At 39.9% G+C, this 17939-nt stretch overlaps 1 protein-coding gene across 4 annotated transcripts in view; it reads left to right on the forward strand.

Annotated features, from left to right (window-relative positions):
- ipo8 (importin 8) overlaps window positions 1-15293 on the forward strand; it is a 111021-nt gene extending 95728 nt beyond the window's left edge. For all 4 annotated transcript variants that reach the window (XM_059977823.1, XM_059977825.1, XM_059977824.1 and 1 more), the window contains 5 exons: window positions 3226-3446; window positions 5750-5955; window positions 7416-7625; window positions 8344-8460; window positions 12756-15293. In XM_059977823.1, the coding sequence (XP_059833806.1) occupies window positions 3226-3446; window positions 5750-5955; window positions 7416-7625; window positions 8344-8460; window positions 12756-12853 (852 nt within the window). In that variant the 3' untranslated portion in view covers window positions 12854-15293. The remainder of the gene's footprint in view (window positions 1-3225; window positions 3447-5749; window positions 5956-7415; window positions 7626-8343; window positions 8461-12755) is intronic.
- Window positions 15294-17939: the final 2646 nt, after the last annotated feature.

A 17939-nucleotide genomic window follows, 5' to 3' on the forward strand; every position in this document is an offset into this window, starting at 1 on the left:
CACTGGAAAACAAAACCATCAATCTATGTGGGGTAGAACCATCTGTCCATGATAGTACTGATAGAAGTGATCACTACTTTGTGTTTTTGGACTCAAAGTTCTCTCTTCTCACCCAGGACATCCTTGTTTATGTTGTTAAAAACTACAGATCATTATGGTCAAAACAGACTTGACATCATCCTGGGACTCTAGTCCATTATAACCAGCAGAAGTATATAGCTTCACCATGTATTGTAACCTTGTAAATTGGCATGGCTTTTATCCACCTATTATCACTGAGGTAAATCAAACTCTTGTTCAATAAAGAGTGAAAACTTGCAGGCAGCAGCATCAGTGCATCCAAAAATGAAGTGCCTGCCTCATGAAGCTGCAACATAGGAGCATATGCCTTCTAAACAGCAAAAACAATGCATTAATGAGAGCAATAAGACCCCACAACCAATAAATCAGATCAAAGTTCTATATCCTGCCAAGTGTCATCATATAAAGGGTGATGGACTATTAAACACAGACAGGAATGTGACTTGGAAATTCAACAGGCTGAATGGCCATTACATAGTTAATCAGAATCAGGTTTATTATCACCGGCATGTGTCATGGAACTTGTTAATTGACTATACTCTTCAATGTCCTGCTTGCTGTTTGTGTTTGGCTTCAAACACTGAGCTGAGAGCTCATCACAGACTGGTCTAAATTTGGATCAAAGTACTGAATTGATGTTTGATGGGCTGTCCTTTAGAGCAAAACAGAATATGACCTAATAAGGCATTAGGGACTTCTGTGAAGCTGAAGTTAATGGACATCATGCGAGAAACAGATTGTAACTGCATATAATAAAATGATTTTGGTTGTTGGATGTCAATCATTCCAGCCCTTGGATATTGTTCCAGGAGCCCCTCAGGGTGGTATCCATCTTCATTTACCTTCAAGACATACCTTCCATCATAACGTTAGAGGTGGGGGTGATAGCTGAGGGTTGCACCATGTTCTATTCCATTCATTCTTCTCAGCAAATGCCTTCATGAGGAGCAACCAGAACAACATTCAGGCATCAGTGGCAAGTACTATTTGTGCCACAATAAAATTCTGGTTCAAATTCTATTTATCAAATGTTTGTCAAAACATACAGTGAAATGCATCATTTGTATGAACAATCATCGCAAGCTAGGGATGCACTAGGAGAGCCCCCAAGTGTCACCATACTTTCTGGTGCCAAAGTAGTTTGTCCACAATGCTTGGCAGAGCAACATAGAAAATGAATAATGTCCCAACTTCCACCCTACCTTCAAATTTACCTAGTCCATTTCTGACACTTCCCTCCCCTTTCTTGATCTCACTGTTTCTATCTCTGGAGACAGCGTATCCACTGAAGTCAATTATAAACCCACAGACTCTCATAGCTACCTGGACTGTATCTCTTCCCACCGTTACTTGTAATAGCACCATCCCCTTCTCTCAATTACTTTGTCTCCACCGCATCTGCTGTCAGGATGAGGCTTTTCATTCTAGAACGAAGGAGATGTCCTTTTTTAAAGAAAGGGGCTTCCCTTCCTCCACCATCAACACTACCCTCAACCTCATCTTTTCCTTTTCATACATGTCTACCTTACTCCATCCTCCCTCCACCCTACCAGGGATAGGGTACCTCTTGTCCTCACCTACAACCTCACCAACCTCCGTGTCCAGTATATAATTCTCTGAAACTTACGCCATTTCCAACAGGATCCCACCACCAAGTACATCTTTCTCTCTCCCTCTCCACCCCCCACTTTCTGCTTTCCACAGGGATCATTCCCTATGCGACTCTTGTCCATTCATCCCTCCCCACTGATCTCCCTCCTGGCACTTATCCTTGCAAGCAGAACAAGTGCCACCCTATCCCTACACCAACTCTGTCACTACCATCCAGAGCCCTAAACAGTCCTTCCAGTTGAGGCGACGCTTCACCTGTGAGTCTGTTGGAGTCATCTACTGTGTCCGGTGTTCCCGATGTGGCCTCTTGTATATCGGTGAGATCTTACATAGAGTGGGAGATCATTTCGATCACCAGATAAAGTGGGGTCTCCCAGTGGCCACCCATTTTAATTCCACTTCCCATTCCCATTCCGATATGTCCATCCATGGCCTCCTTCACTGTTGTGATGAGGCCACTCTTAGGTTGGAGGAGCAACACCTTGTATTTCGTTTGGGTTGCCTCCTGTTGGATGGCATGAACATCGATTTCTCAAACTTCCAGTTATGTTCCCTATCCCAGCTCTCCTTTATCATTTGCCATCCCCTTTTCCCTTTCTCACCTTATCTCCTTGCCTGCCCATCGCTTGCCTATGGTGCCCCTACCCCTTTTCTGTCTTCCATGGTCTGTCCCTTTTACCATCAATTTCCTAGCTGTTTATTTCATCCCTCCCCCTTCAGGTTTGACCTATCACCTTGTGTTTCTCTCTCTCTCCTCCGTCACCTTTTAAATCTACTCCTCAGTTTTTTTTTGCCAGTCCTGCCAAGGGGTATTTGACCCAAAACTTTGACTGTACTCTTTTCCATAAATGCTGCCTAGCCTACTGAGTTCTTCCAGCACTTTGTGTGTGTTGCTCGGATTTCTAGCATCTGCAGATTTTCTACTGTTTGTAAATGAATGATGTTGACCATTCTAGATAAGGAAAAGGCCAACTACCTCTCCTTGGCATATATTTTAAGAGCAGATCTGATGTTGGGCATCCAGCAGTAAATGACTTCTCTCCTGATGCTCTGAATTCTTTACAATATCTTCAAGGTAGAAGTCAGGTGTGTGCTAAAATCATTTTCAACTGGGTCTGCCCAACTAGCCACCTATTCCACACCCTGATCAGTCATTTTCTTCACAATGGCTAAAGGCTATGTCATTGTCAATGACAGTTTCACATCCAAGCTCATTTCAAATCTACAGCAGTCCATACAAACCTTTCAGAGAATCCCTGCTGAGTCACATATCCTTCAGCCCTGGAAATAGATCACAATTACTTCATTATTACCTGGTCTAAACACCGAATTCTCTTGCCGACTGGCCTGGATGTTTCTCCAATGGAAGGATTGCATCATTTTGGGAAGGGGCTTGTTGGTTACTATTCAAGGGTATATAGAGATGGAAATGAACGTTGGTCTTGCTAGTGATGCCCAGACCATGAAAAACATTGACTTTGAATACCCTGATTTCTGGGCCTATAAATAGCTTTTTTTTCCCTCCCTCATTAGTGTATTCCCTTGTTCGTTGAAGCAGTCCTGGAACGATTAACGCGTGGAGTTAAAACAAGCGAACTTCGGACTATGTGTCTCCAGGTGGCCATTGCAGCACTTTATTACAGCCCCATGCTGCTTGTGAATACCTTGGAAAACATTCGCTTTTCGCACAGTGCAGAGCCAATCACAGCACAGTTTATTAATCAGTGGATGAATGACACAGATTGTTTTCTTGGGTAAGTGATCAAGGTATTTCATTACAGACCCTTCTCAAATCCCAACATGAGATTGAGCATTCAGAGGTCAATGTTGTAGATTTTGTAAACATTTTTTCAATGTCACATGACTTTGTACAAGATATATTAGTAAATTTACAGTTAAAGAAGCTCAGTGTGGAAAGGACATCCAAGTCATTGATAAATTGAGGCAGATGCGCAGTTGCAAGGGATCACAGGTCGCTTTCACTTGTGTCCAAGCTGCTTCTTCCAAAGTGGCCTGTGGTGCAGTTATCTGCTGATTGGCCTTTTTGCTGGTGAGGCCCAAGACCGCACAGAGCTACTTTCAGCACAGACAACCATCAAATCTATTGGAATGGGTTTGTTGGCTGTGGAGATAGGCTGTAGGTTCTGGCTGTCAGAATTCACATTTACATTGAATGTTTGTGGCTCTTCGGTATTAAGAATGTTTCAAAATCTCTCATTATGGAATACAGTTGAAAAATTATAGTTATGACAGAAAGCTTTTAAAAATTAAAAGACAGCAAAGCACACAGGTCACTGAATATACTGAAGAAGATAGATCCCTAACAAAAGGAATCGTATGATATGGAGAGAGAGTGGGAATATAATATGGAGATAATGGATTATATTGAATGGCAGAGCAGTCTTAAAGGCTGAATCATCTGCTCCTCCCTCTATGTTTCACACTAATCCTAATCCTAATTGACTTTTATCTCAACAGCTAATTACTTCCATTGATTTCAATGGGACCTTTGTACCTGCACCTGGTAAATCAAGCTCTGAGGACACATTGTCTCCTGCTTGGGAACTGGAAAGGCTGTGGGCACCTGTGTTGTCCTGTTGGAGGGGTCTACTAGGTGTCCCGTGGCCAATGGCTGGAAAGCACTCTGCTGTGTGATAATTATGAAAGAAACTTTGATAATTATGCTGCACCCTGGAACTGCTCACTTACAGGTGCATCTACCAACCAATTTCTGCAGATCCATGCAGAAAATATACCTCACATCTGTTTTGGTAGAAGATCTACAGGAATTGTTGTTGAGGAAGAGAAATGATTGCTATGGTAAAAGCAGATATTGAGACTTAAGCAGAGAAAGTTAGGAGGTGGTCCAGGGCATGTTTTTAAGTAAAAGAGAAAAGAAGAAAAGTCTATGTTTGTTTAAAAAATACAGCAGGTGCCTTTGTGTATTGTGCAATTCTTTAAATGACTGCAATGAAACAGACTCCCCTACAAATCATTTGGGGCTTGGAGGCATGAGCTCTCATAAATTGCTTGGGCTTGGCAATAGGGGTGCCCATGATGTTCATGAATTCTATGCAACTGAAAGAAATGAACAGAATGGATGACTTGTGTGATTTGAGTGTCTGTCAGAGTGCCAATAATGGCAAGGTGAAGGTTAGCTTGGAAAGTCAATGAGCTTCAGGTTCAGTTGTGACTTTTAACAAAACCTCGATGGTCATCATAATTAAGGCTGCTGGAATATTTGCTTCTTAACCATACTATGTTTTTGAAATATGTTATACTTTAGTTTGGATGTTTAGTATATTAATCAGGAGTAAGCCACCTGGTATTTCAAATTTATATATTCGCAGTGTTTTGATCCCTATACTGGTAGTTCCACGTAAGGTGGAATATCAGCAACGATATTATTAAAAGGTTGAACAGGCTTAATGGATCAACTGGGCTGTTCATGCTTTTTTTTATCTTCAGTGCAAACCAAGAAAATTATTTTATAAATACCAGCGATTCTGCAGATGCTAGAAATTATTCAATATTGATTTTACCATAGTTAATTTTTGACTGTCTTTAATTATGATATGTCACTATTATAATTAAAAGGATGCCACGTAGCGTAGCTGATAGCACAATGCTTCTACAAAGTTGGAGTTCAACTCTGGTGCCATCTTTGAGGAGTTCGTATTTTCTTCCCGTGTGTGTATGCACGCGCTCTGGTTTTCTCCTACAATCCAAAGATGTACCAGTTAGTAGGTTAATAGGTCATTGTAAATTTTCCTGTGATTAGGCTAGGGTTAAATCAATGGGTGCTGGGTGGTGCGGCTCAGTGGGCTAGAAGTGCCTTTCCATGCTGTATCGCCAAATAAATAAAATAACTAAAATTGAGGATCAGAAGACTTTGGTACCAGAGAATTCATTGCCCTCTTTTTTTTAATTCTTTGATTCCTTTCAGTGATATTAATTTAAACAAATTTGAATGCAAGATGTGTTATTTTTACTAGAACTGGTTAACAGTTTTGACAGCATTTTAATGCCTCTGGTATAATTACTCTTTTATTGCTAGGCTTCATGATCGGAAAGTCTGTATTATTGGTCTAAGCACGCTAATGGAAATGCAAAACCGACCTGAAGCAGTGGACGCTGTGGCTGCTCAAATTCTGCCCTCATTACTACTCCTATTTCTTGGCCTCAAGCGAGCCTATGCAAGCAAAGTTACCAATGAGCAGAACGAGAATGGTGAAGAGGAAAATGAGGATGCTGAAGAAAATGGTTTGTTCTTTTCAAACTATGCATTTAGTTTTCCACTGAACCTTGATTCTTCTGTGATTTCATGTTAATGTACACTCAGTGGCCACTTTAATAGGTATACCTGTAAACCTCGTTAATGCATACAGCACATCAACTGATCATGTGGCAGCAACTCAGTGCATGAAAGCATGCAGATATGGTCAAGGGGTTGAGACCAAACATAAGAATGGGAAGAACTGTGATCTCAGGGACTTTGACTGAGAAATGATTGTTGATGCCAGATGTGGTAGTTTGAGTGTCTGTGAGACTGCTGATATTCTGGGATTTTCGGGAACAACAATATCTAGAGCTGACAGGGTATGGTATGAAAAGCAAGAAGCATCCAGAGAACAGCAGTTCTGTGGATGAAAACGCCTTGTTAATGAGAGAGGTCAGAGGAAATTGTCAGACTAGTTCAAGCTGACAGGAAGGTGACTGTAACTCAAATAATCATGCATTCCAACAGTAGTGTGCAGAATAACATCTCTGAGTGTACAACATATTGAACTTTGAAGTGTATGGGCAACAGCAGCAGGAGACCACGGAACATGCACTCTGTGACCATTTTATTAGGTATAGGAGGTAACTAATAAAGTAGCCACTGAGTGTAGATGATTAAATTTCCTTACAAATTATCTTCATACTTCCTAAGAGTTGACTGGTAGGTGACAGTTCCACATGAGTTTGCTTTGTCTGGTATGTTGTGCAATAGTCTACAAGTTAATATACTATTGTTTGCATTGGTTGCGAGGAATGCAACTAAAATTGATAATACAGTCACATCCACACTTTGCTTTGCATTTGGGGTTGTTCAGTAGCTTCACTTTAGAGAGGCAGAAGCTTACATGAAATAGAACTGTTTTATAGTTTTGACAGGATTTGGGTATAAGCTTTAAATAAGTAATGGTAGTGAGACTGAAAGGCATGGCATCAAATTAAAAGAAAAAGATGCCAAAAGCCATTTACTTTCCTATAAGACTGGTGAACTGTGAAATGCTTCTTTCATACAGTCCTGTGCAATTGTATTGTGTGTGTGTGTGTGTTGAGAGTGCCCCACTCTCACCATTCCCAACATACTCTGCTGTTGCCTGATTTATGAACTCGCTCTCTTTTCCACATGGATTATTACAGTACTGTGAAAAGTTTCCCCTCCCCCACCCCTCCCTCTCTACCCCTCTCTCCCTTCCCTCACCCTCCCCATCCCCCTCGCTCTCTCTATCTCTCTCTTCCCACCCCCACCCCCAGCAGAGATCAGTCATGAAAATTAGGGAACAAAATTTGGATCTTATTAAAAGCTGCTTTGTAGTTTAAAGGCTGAACAATTGGTTGAAGTCTTTATCAAAAAGCTCTTGTATTAAAATTTTCATATCCAGTTCGATTATTCCAAATAAAGGCTTTAGATATATACATTTTTATTCTTAAAAAGGAGTTTTCAATTTCAGAAGAGATTCCGAGTGATGAAGATGACATTCACGAGGCAGGTCAGCAATACCTGGATATGCTGGAGCAACAGGCAGAGGAAGATGATGATGACGATGATGATGAATGGGATGAAGATGGGTTAGAAGAAACTGCTCTGGAAGGTTTCTCGACACCTTTAGATGAAGATAGCAATGTTGATGAATATCAGATTTTTACATCTGCTCTATTAAGTATGTTTGCATTCAATGCACACATCCATATGCCAGTATTGAAACTGGTTTCTTTAATAACCATTTAATTGTGTAAACTATTTAAGTATGAAAGTTAATATACCTAAATTTATAGATTATTTCTAAATGTTTTTGAAATATTGTGGATTATTTTCTTGGGTCAGGATACCAGATCAATCCAACATAAGTAAGAAAATAAAAGCTCAACGTGTATTGTCTGTAAGGGTAATGACTGACATTTCAAGAACTGAAGACATTGCGCTTACACAAATGCCTGTCAGCAGTGATATTGTGATATTTGCATTATTTAAATGTTGTCACAGAGGAATCCAGAGAGAACAGTTACAGCAGCAAGTACATTGCTATTTCCATCATACTTCTATATAGCTGGCACTGTGTAGTGCTTTTGAGAAAAAGGGAAATAAAGACCCAAGGTTTCCAAAATAAGGTAATTCTGTGTTTCTGCAGAAAATTGCATTTTGTTGGTCCATTCCATTAAAATGTGAATGGCTTGGAAATAGGATAGAACAATTTAAAACAACTTCAGTAGTTGACTTCCCTTTTGAAAACTTTAAGCGGGGTGTGTGTGTGTGTGTGTGTATATATATAACAGTACTGACTTGTGTTGAATCAATGTATGCATTGCAGTCTAAAAAAGGTGCATTTACAGACATGTAAGATTTCTGTGCTCTACTTTTTGGGGTTGCTTTCTGTTAAGGAATACAAAGTGTGGATGCTGCCTGGTACCAAACTCTCACTGCCCCTTTGAGTGAGGACCAGAAGAAACAGTTGCAGGAGATCTTCACACTGACGGAACAGAGGAAAAATGCAGCAGGTTAGTGCCAAACATACGGGTCAATATTCTTTAAGTGGAAATGGCACCAGTGACTATGTTCAGATTTCAGCATATTCCTCTCTTTATCTAACCTGCAGTACTGGTATTCACCTATTGATGTCGCTAGGGGACTGGCATGTCCTCTGAATATCAGCGGAACTTCAATAGTATAACATTTATATTAACTTAAATTAATATGCCTGTCTCTGCCACATGCAGTAAAATTGCTCAGACTGCTTTTTAGTTTTGAACAAAAAGTTGAAACTTGAGAATATAGAACAAAAATATCCCCGTGAGTCATCACTAGTTGTATTCCACATGAGCATATTTCCCTGTCATGGTTATATTGCAGGATTTTGTGAATAAAACATGCGAGAGTTTTATGTGCTTAAAAAAGCCGTAGCCCTGTACTTCCATTACAAACAAACCAAAAGCAGTTGCCTTACACTGACATTATTACGTCTTACACTGACTGTCTCTTAAAGTAAACACAACAACTCAATGACAGTGCTTGTGAATTATGTACAATGGTTTCTATTATGAACTATGTGTATCGTCTGCCATCCATTATATTACCCTACAGTACAACTTCCCCTTAAAACTGTCTACTAGCCTCAACTTTTTTATGTTTGCTTCATCCAGAAAGAAACTGTATGCTCTTTCTAACAAATTTGACGTGTCATGACCAAAAATTTAGCCTGCAAGTTAATCCAGCATCAGTGAAAATAATAAATATGTGAAATGTGAGATTTGAAACAGAAGATGGCGCTGGCGATACACAGCAACATTTTACTGGCAGCTAACAAAATTACTAACTACTCTAAATATAGTTTTTTTGGACTATAATCACCATAATCCTGTATCTTCTCCTCGGGAGTTGTGTTTTTGAACCATCTGAATGATCCGGTGTTTTTGCGGCATTCTGAAGGAATTGGTGAACTGGACTCCTGAGAATGCAGTTACAGCCATGTAGACCATTGCTGGTGCAGACTTCAGACCAGATTGAAGCTTCAGGCAGAATTGAAGAGGTGGAGCCCAGCCCAAGAGGGAAAACAAACTGATGTTCAAGCTGATTTAAGCACTGAGCCAGATTAAAAAGATTAAGGCGTTGAGGCCGAACAGCTGATCGGTTCGCTACTCCAGGTCACCCAGGGTCCCCTACCTGAGCCCGTCCCACCTGCCTGCATTGACCAATCCCCCACTCTTCTCGCTACTACCATCAGGTGTGAGGTGCAGGGATCTTGACTGGCTGCACCTGCCTTAGGGCTGAACTGGCTCCACGGCTGTGGACTCACTGCGGTTCCTGTGCTGAGTGTTATTTATTCACTTATTATTTGTTTGCATGATTTGTTCTTTTTATTGCATATTGGATGTCTGACGGTCTTTGTTGTGTGGGTTTTTTTGTGGATTCTATTCTGTTTCTTTGTTTTGTGGCTGCTGCAAGAAAATGAATCTCAAGGTTATGTATGGTATACATACTTTGATAATAAATGTGCTTAGCGCTTTGAACTTTAAAGAGAGCAGGGCTGGTATTCAAATGAAATTAAAGTGGACATGTATTATGCAGCTTAATTTTCTTAACAGCCTTCTTCTTGTTTGCTTTGATTTTTGCAAAATTTGGTTCAGAGTTTTTTTTTGAGGAAAGGATTGACAGTAATAGCACAAGTTACTGACATGCTTGTGTTTTTTATTGTGATACTAGCCAGAATACTTTTTTTGAATCTGTGTGATCTTCAAACATTGACAAACATTTATTCTTAAATATTTATTGCATCCTTAATGTTAAAATGACAGGAAAGATTTGATGTGAAGGATTCAGTTCATGCAATTTTCATAGCAAAGAAAGCATTTCATACAATGTTCTATAGGAAGTGAATGCAATCTTGGTGGGAAAACACCAAGCAAAGTCCTGCATTTCTCATCCTTTAACTTTTGTGTAAACTCCTTTAAGTTCATCTAGATGCCTTAAAACAAATCTCAACACTTGTATATTGTATTCCAAATTCTATGACACAATTATTTACAATCATCTTGACTCCACTGCTGAGTCTGGAAAGCAAGTGTAAGCCATACACTGGATCTGGACCAGCTGGAAAGATGGGCTGAAAAATGGTAGGCGGAATTTATTGTAGACAAGTGTGAGGTATTGCATTTTGAGAGGACCACCCAGGGTAGGTCTTACATGGTGAGCGGTAGGGTACTGAGGAATGCAGTAGAACAGAGCAATCTGGGAATACAGATCTGTAATTACTTGAAAGTGACGTCACAGGTCGAGAAGTTTGTGAAGAATGCTTTTGGTACATTGGCCTTCATAAATCAATATATTGAGTACTGGACAACACGAGTGAATCTGCAGATGCTGGAAATAAATAAAAACACAAAATGCTGGCAGAACTCAGCAGGCCAGATAGCATCTATGGGAGGAGGTAGTGATGACGTTTCAGGCCGAAACCCTTCATCAGGGATGAAGTAACATGGGATGGCTGAGGGGGGATAAGAAGTGAGGGGAGGGAAAATGGAGGTTTTCAACTGTGTGTTCAACTCACAGACCTCTGTTGATACCCCATCCTTCTCTATTTATTTTAGTCTGGTTCTCTTTCTCTCTCTTCCCCCCCCTCCCCCCCACTATAATCTCCCCCCAGCTCTACCTTTCTTTCTCTTTTATTTCCCATAATTCTCCACCTTCCCCCAGCCAATTTCCCTCCAGCCTATCACTTCCCAGCTCTCTACTTCATCCCTCCCCCCCACTTCTTATCCCTCCTCGACCATCCCATGTTACTTCACTCCTGATGAAGGGTTTCGGCCAAAACATCGTCACTGCCTCCTCCCATAGATGCTGTCTTGCCTGCTGAGTTCTGCCAGCATTTTGTGTTTTTATTGAGTACTGGAGTTGGGGTGTTATGTTGAAATTGTACAAGACTTTAGAAAGCCTAACTTGGATCATTTGGTCACCTACCTACCTACAGGAAAGATATAAATAAGATTGAAAGAGTGCAGAGAAAATTTACAAGGATGTGGCTGAGATTTGAGGACCTGAGATATAGGGAAAGGTTGAATAGGTTTGTTCCCTAGAATGTAGAAGATTGAAGGGAGATTTGATAGAGGTATACAAAATCATGAGGGGTATAGATAGGGTAAATGCAAGCAAGCTTTTTCCACTGAGCTTGGGTGTGAATACAACAAGTGGTTATGGGTTAAGGGTGAAAGGTGAAAAGTTTAAGGGGAGCATGAGGGGGAGCTTCACTCAGGGTGGTGAGAGTGTGGAATGAGCTGCCAGCACAAGAGGTGGATGCAGGTTTGATTGCAACATTTAAGAGGAATTTGTGTAGGTACGTGGATGAGAAGGCTATGATCCGAGTACAGGTCACCAAGACTAGGCAGATAAATAGTTTGGCATAGACCAGATGGGCCAAAGGGCCTGTTTCTGTGCTATGGTGTTCTATGATTCTATGATTGTTCTAATTGGCTTTTAGGTTTTAATGGCATCTTTGGTGCCTGCCAATGACTGAAGACTTACAGTGAGAAAGGGGTAATATCTTGGGAATTGTAGAAAATAAATTATTTTAAAATTGTATTATGAAGCTAGTTCATGTGATGCACTTTTAATTTTTAAGAAATGGGTTATGAAAGACCATAGGAAATTCAAATGTGATAATTTCAGATATCACTAACAACAGCTTAGAAAACTTCTGTTGCAGTAGTTTGTAGATCAATGTGCAATTCTTTAAATGACTGAATTTAAAAAAAATATTCTCTTTCAATTTCTTTGATTACACATTTGGGGTATCCAGGGTTAAAAGAAAGCAAAATACATGAGCTTATCTATTTTATACACTTTTATTGGAGGCAAACCATAGACTGTGATTACTCAGAATAATTCACCATTAAACAAACAGTAGATGTGTTGATGATGTGGATTTGAGATGTTTCAGAATGCCATTAAAAGTAGACTGAATCAAACCGTGAAATCTTTCTGAATGATTGTTATCTTTTTGTGCATATGGTTTTAAGTCTAGCCCAATGCAGTGTTCACAGTGACATTTTGTAAGAAAACTGTTCTCCATTTGTTACACATTTCCTCCTACATCTCAAGGACAAGTGGGTTGTAAGGTGAAATGACCACTGTAAATTGCCCCTAGTGTGCTGGAATCCGAGGAGTTGATGGGAATGAAAAGAGAATGAAAATTAGGATGAATGTAGGGTTAGTGTAAGTGAATGTTTCATGATTGAAGCTGCTGATGGGCCAAAGGACTTGTTTCTGTGCAGTAAGGCAATGGCTTTCTTTTGTTTCTTAGAATCCAAGAAAATTGAAGGACAAGGTGGCTACAAGTTTGACATGACTACACCAGTCCCAACAATGTTCAGTTTTGGAGCAACTCCAGGGGGCAACTGAACATGGCATTTTCTTAAAATTCAGGGCATCATGGAGAAAGATCTTTCATCCATCATTATGGAAGCTGTTGAGAGACCTTTGGGATTCGAGTCGAACTCTTCCAGCGCTGGATCTCCACTTGATTATCATTTGAGAGTTTTGTCAGTTTCTTTACTTTTCTCTCAAACTGAGTGAAAATCATCTGCCCTCCCCCCTTTGCAGGCAGTATGGAGAAAGGTTTGGTTGGCCACCACCTCTCAGGTTCCCAATACACAAGCATTTGACGGGTTAATACAGATACATAGTGCCTTCTGTCGCACGTCGATTGCCTCAGATTTTAGGTTGGAAAGAAGTAGCATGATTTTAAAGAAAAGTAACCATTTTTTAAAATATTTACCAGAGATTTAAAACAAAATCTGTTTATTCCAGCTCTGCTATTTTTAAATTTCTGTGTGGTAACTATTTTAACATTTAAAATATTTATCCTTCGTATAAACCTCTAGGTTTCTGTGGTTTATGATGGCAGTGGTAGCCTAAAATTAAAGAAATTACAACTTCATAAAAGTGGAAATTCACAACTCAGACTTGGATGACACTAACAATTCCTTTTATCTGAAAGGGGAGGCAGATTTTAGTCACTGTGCACAGTGGAAAATTATCAATTTTCTGGCAGTATGTTTAACTATTGAATAAAATTCAGGAGAACTTTAGATTTTAGGATGCAAATTATTTTCTTGTTTATGTTATATAAAGTATCAAATGAATGCCCAACCAGGTAAAACAGTTGTCACCACTGGTTACTGTACTTTTACATCAGTTCTTTGAGAGAGCTTGTGATCTTTCATTCTCAGCTATTAGATGCCTCAATAAAGCCTTTGGTTGAGCACATATTTGTCCAAATGCATTTTGTTTTGAAACTTAGTGACCATTGATATGGTGCATGTCATTGTGAAGCTTCAAGTAAGCAAAGAGAAAGGAAACATTAACTCTCTTTCTTCAACCATAGACGCTGCCTGACCTGATTCTTTCCAGAATTTTTTGTTTTTATTTTAAGAATCTGAAGTCTGTTGTATACAGTATGAAGGAAATTGCCAATGGAATAATTACACATGAATTTGTGTAGTTATGATAGATTAGTTCCAGATCTTAAAGGTGATGGAATAATTTCAAAATAAATTTTCTTCCAACATTTTAGAAAGTAATCAACAAATGGTTAAACTCAAACTCCAGTAAATCCGATTTCTCAAGATCAGAAGTATTCAACAAAGGTGAAAATCAAGGAAGTATGTGATGAGAAGTCAGAATACAATGGGCTGTCACATATAGTGGTTTCATACGTATGCTGATCCTGAAAATAATTACCCCATTAAAGTATTCATGAAAGTATCCAAGCTGAAACCTTGTACTTTGTGGGTTATTCAATTTAGTTAAGACAAATCAGACTTGATGCAGTGAAGCAAATTTGCTTTACTTTGCCTGTTGACATTAATATCCACCTTGAGCTAAGCATCATTTAGAAAGTATTAAATCACAAATCTTCAGAGTTATTGATGCAGCATTTTTGTCTTTCAAATTATTCAAAGCCTGGGTTGATTTACATTGTCTCCCATTAAACTCAAACAATGTATTATGGAATGCTGCCATATATGTTTTCCTTCCATTTTATGTCTTTTATAATGAAACAGCAATTTCTGTTGTACTTGTACAGTGCTTATTTGTATTTCTACTTCCTGGTTTCTTGAAATTTCACCAAAGTTTTAAGAAAAGTTCATCTTGGTTTCTGGTTAAGTGTGTGTCGGGTGATCTGTGGTTGGCACTACGAATGGGTCTAGAGATCATTTTGGTTTTGCTTCTGGATTTAGAGAAGGGGTGAATTGGCAGGCAAGTGAAAAAGAGCATCTTACAGGGGAAAAATGGGACTGGTTGGATAGTTCTGAGACCATAAACTTGATGGGCTTAATGGCCTCTTTCTGCTTCATAGGAAAATATGAAAATAAAGAGAATTGAGGATTGAAGAGAAAATAGCCTTGTTGATCTGTGCTAACAGAGATCAATTGACAGTATAAAAGAAAAGCAAAATAGAAGGGACTAGGTAGAGTGAAATTATAGGTAATGTTCCTGAAATTGAATTGAACATAACTAAACATGAAACATGTAATTATCAGAGATGGATAATAAATTATCACAGCTGCTCATTTTCTTCTTATGTAATTAATACACTCCTGTGAGACTTTCATTGACTGATGCACTTCCTTAAATGTTCAAAATGTTGGCTCCCAAAGACTTCTGTATGAGGTGTGTATGTAGTTGTCAATGGCCAAAAGTGCTTATCGAGAATTCACTATTCTTGATTTGTATTACTGACCTGTCATGACCTGTCACATTATTTAAGTGAATGGCCTAACAGTGGATTACTCAGTAGCAGCTATTAAAGAAACCAATTTTGAATGTCAAAACATAACTGGTGTCTTTATTCAGCAGTTAGAACTCAACCTTTTTTTGTTAAATGAAGCTACTTTGTAGTATTACTGAGCAAATGATTTACTTTTTCCCCAAAGATACTTCATTTGTAAAATTGCAAATGTATAATACAGGACATCCATCTGTCATCCTTCACTGTGCAACCCTCATATTTAGTTACAACATTCACATTGTTAACAGGGTATAAGGTTTTCATTGCCAAACATTTCAGTAGCAGTATGCCTGAGAGGCTATTACAGAGCACCAGCAATGAGAGGATCCCAAACTGTGGCACTTCTCCAGCAGTCTTCAGTATTCCCTCATTATGTAGTCCTGCACCTCAGGTTGTGCCAGTTGGCCAGCATTTCATTACAAGCAACTCCCTGTACTTGAAGACCAGAATGTTTTGTGCAGTCCAAGGTGGATTTTTCACCAAATCTAAAAAATAAATGCATATGTTGGAAATTGAAATCAAAATTCAGAAAATGCTTGAAATACTCAAAGCAGTTTGGATGGAAATGTTACCTCTGTTCCTGACCAGCTGAGTATTTGCAGCATTTCCTGTTTCTGCTTTGCACCTTTAAGCAAACTGATAGTCTTCCAGCAGCAATGGTTTTATTTCAGTTCGTATTCCACAAAACGATGGTGAAGGTGTTAGGGTGTGCTGTTTCATGCATGTTGATCCCATTGTTCATCGTCTAAAGCCTGATTGACAGTGCCTGAGGTGGAATGTGTACCGCTACCAAAATGATCACGTTGTCATTGTGCAAAAGAGGGTGAACCTTCACAAGGCGGAAGGCCCCGACAGAGTACCTGGTAAGGCTCCTAAAATGATGTTTCACTACCAGATGAACTCAATGCCTTCTGTGCCTGCTTTGAAAGGGCGAATATAACTACAGCTGTGAAGATCACTATTTCACCCAGTGACCCGGTGATCTTTGTCTCGGAGGCCAATGTTGGACCCTCTATAAAGAGGGTGAATCCTTGCAAGGCAGAAGGTCCCGATTGAGTACCTGGTAAGGTTTTGAAAACTTGTGCCAACCGACCGGCAGGAGTATTCAAGGGCATTTTCAACCTCTCACTGCTTCAGGCAGAAGTTCCCACTTGCTTCAAAAAGGCAGCAATTATATTAGTCCCTAAAGAGTAATGTGAGCTGCCTGAATGACTATCATCCAGTAGCACTCACATCTACAATGACGAACTGTTTTGAGAGGTTGGTCATGACTAGACTGAACTCCTGCCTCAGCAAGGACCTGGGCCCACTGCAGTTTGCCTATTGCATAATAGGTTAACAGCAGACACAATATCAATGGCTCATCACATGGCCTTACACCACCTGGACAATTCAAGCACCTATGTCAGGATGCTGTTCATCGACTATAGCTCAGCATTTAACACAATCATTCACACAATCCTGATTGATACGTTACAGAACCTGGCCTCTATATCTCCATCTGAAATTGGATCTTCAGCTTCCTAACCAGAAGACCACAATCTGTGCAGATTAGTGATAATATATCCTCCTCACTGATGATCAACAATGGTGCACCTTGGGTGTGGGCTTAGCCCACTGCTCTACTCTCTACATACCCATGACTGTGTGGCTCGGCATAGCTCAAATACAATCTACAAATTTGCTGATGATACAACCATTGTTGGTAGAATCTCAGATGGACATGAGAGGGCACACAGGAGCGAGATAAGCCATCTAGTGGAATGGTGTCACAGTAACAACCTTACACTCAACATCAGTAAGACCAAAGACCTGATTGTGGATTTCAAGAAGGGCAAGACAAAGGAACACATTCCAATCCTTATAGACAGATCAGAAGTGGAGGGGATGCGCAGTCTCAAGTTCCTGGGTATCATGAGGACCTAACCTGGTGCCAACATATCAATGCAGCTATAAAGAACGCAAGGCAACAACTATACTTCATTAAGAGTTTGAAGAGATTTGGTATATCAACAAATGCGCTCAAAAAACTATATAGATGTACCGTGGAGAGAATTCTGACAGGCTGCATCACTGTCTGGCATTGGGGGAGGGAGGGGCTACTGTACAGGACTGAAAAAGCTGTAGAGGGTCATAAATTTAGTTGGCTCCTCCTTGGGTACTAGCCTACAAAATATCCGAGACATTTTCAAGGAGTGGTGTCTCAAAAGGCAGTGTCCATTATTAAGGACCCCCAGCACCCAGTGCATGCCCTTTTCCCATTGTTGCCATCAAGTAGGAGGTACAGAAGCCTGAAGATACACACTCAGCGATTCAGGAACAGCTTCTTCCCCTCTTCCATCTGATTCCTAAATGGACATTGAACTCATGAACACGACCTCACTTTTTAAATATATATTATTTATGTTTTTGCATGATTTTTAATCTATTCAATATACATATACCATAATTTTTTTTCTTCTGTATGATGTATTGCATTGAACTAGTGCTGCTAAGTTAGCTAAGTTCACGACACATGCCCACGATAATAAACCTGATTCTGATTTTGCTGTACAGTACAGGCAACCCAGGTTCAATTCCTGCTGCTGCATGTAAGGAGTTTGTACATTCTCCCCATGACTGCGTGGGTTTCCTCCAGGTGCTCTGGTTTCCTCCCACGGTCTACAGACATATCAATTGGGAAGTTAATTGGTC

This window comes from Hypanus sabinus, chromosome 8 (assembly GCF_030144855.1).
Source record: "Hypanus sabinus isolate sHypSab1 chromosome 8, sHypSab1.hap1, whole genome shotgun sequence".
Taxonomy (NCBI): Eukaryota; Metazoa; Chordata; class Chondrichthyes; order Myliobatiformes; family Dasyatidae; genus Hypanus; species Hypanus sabinus.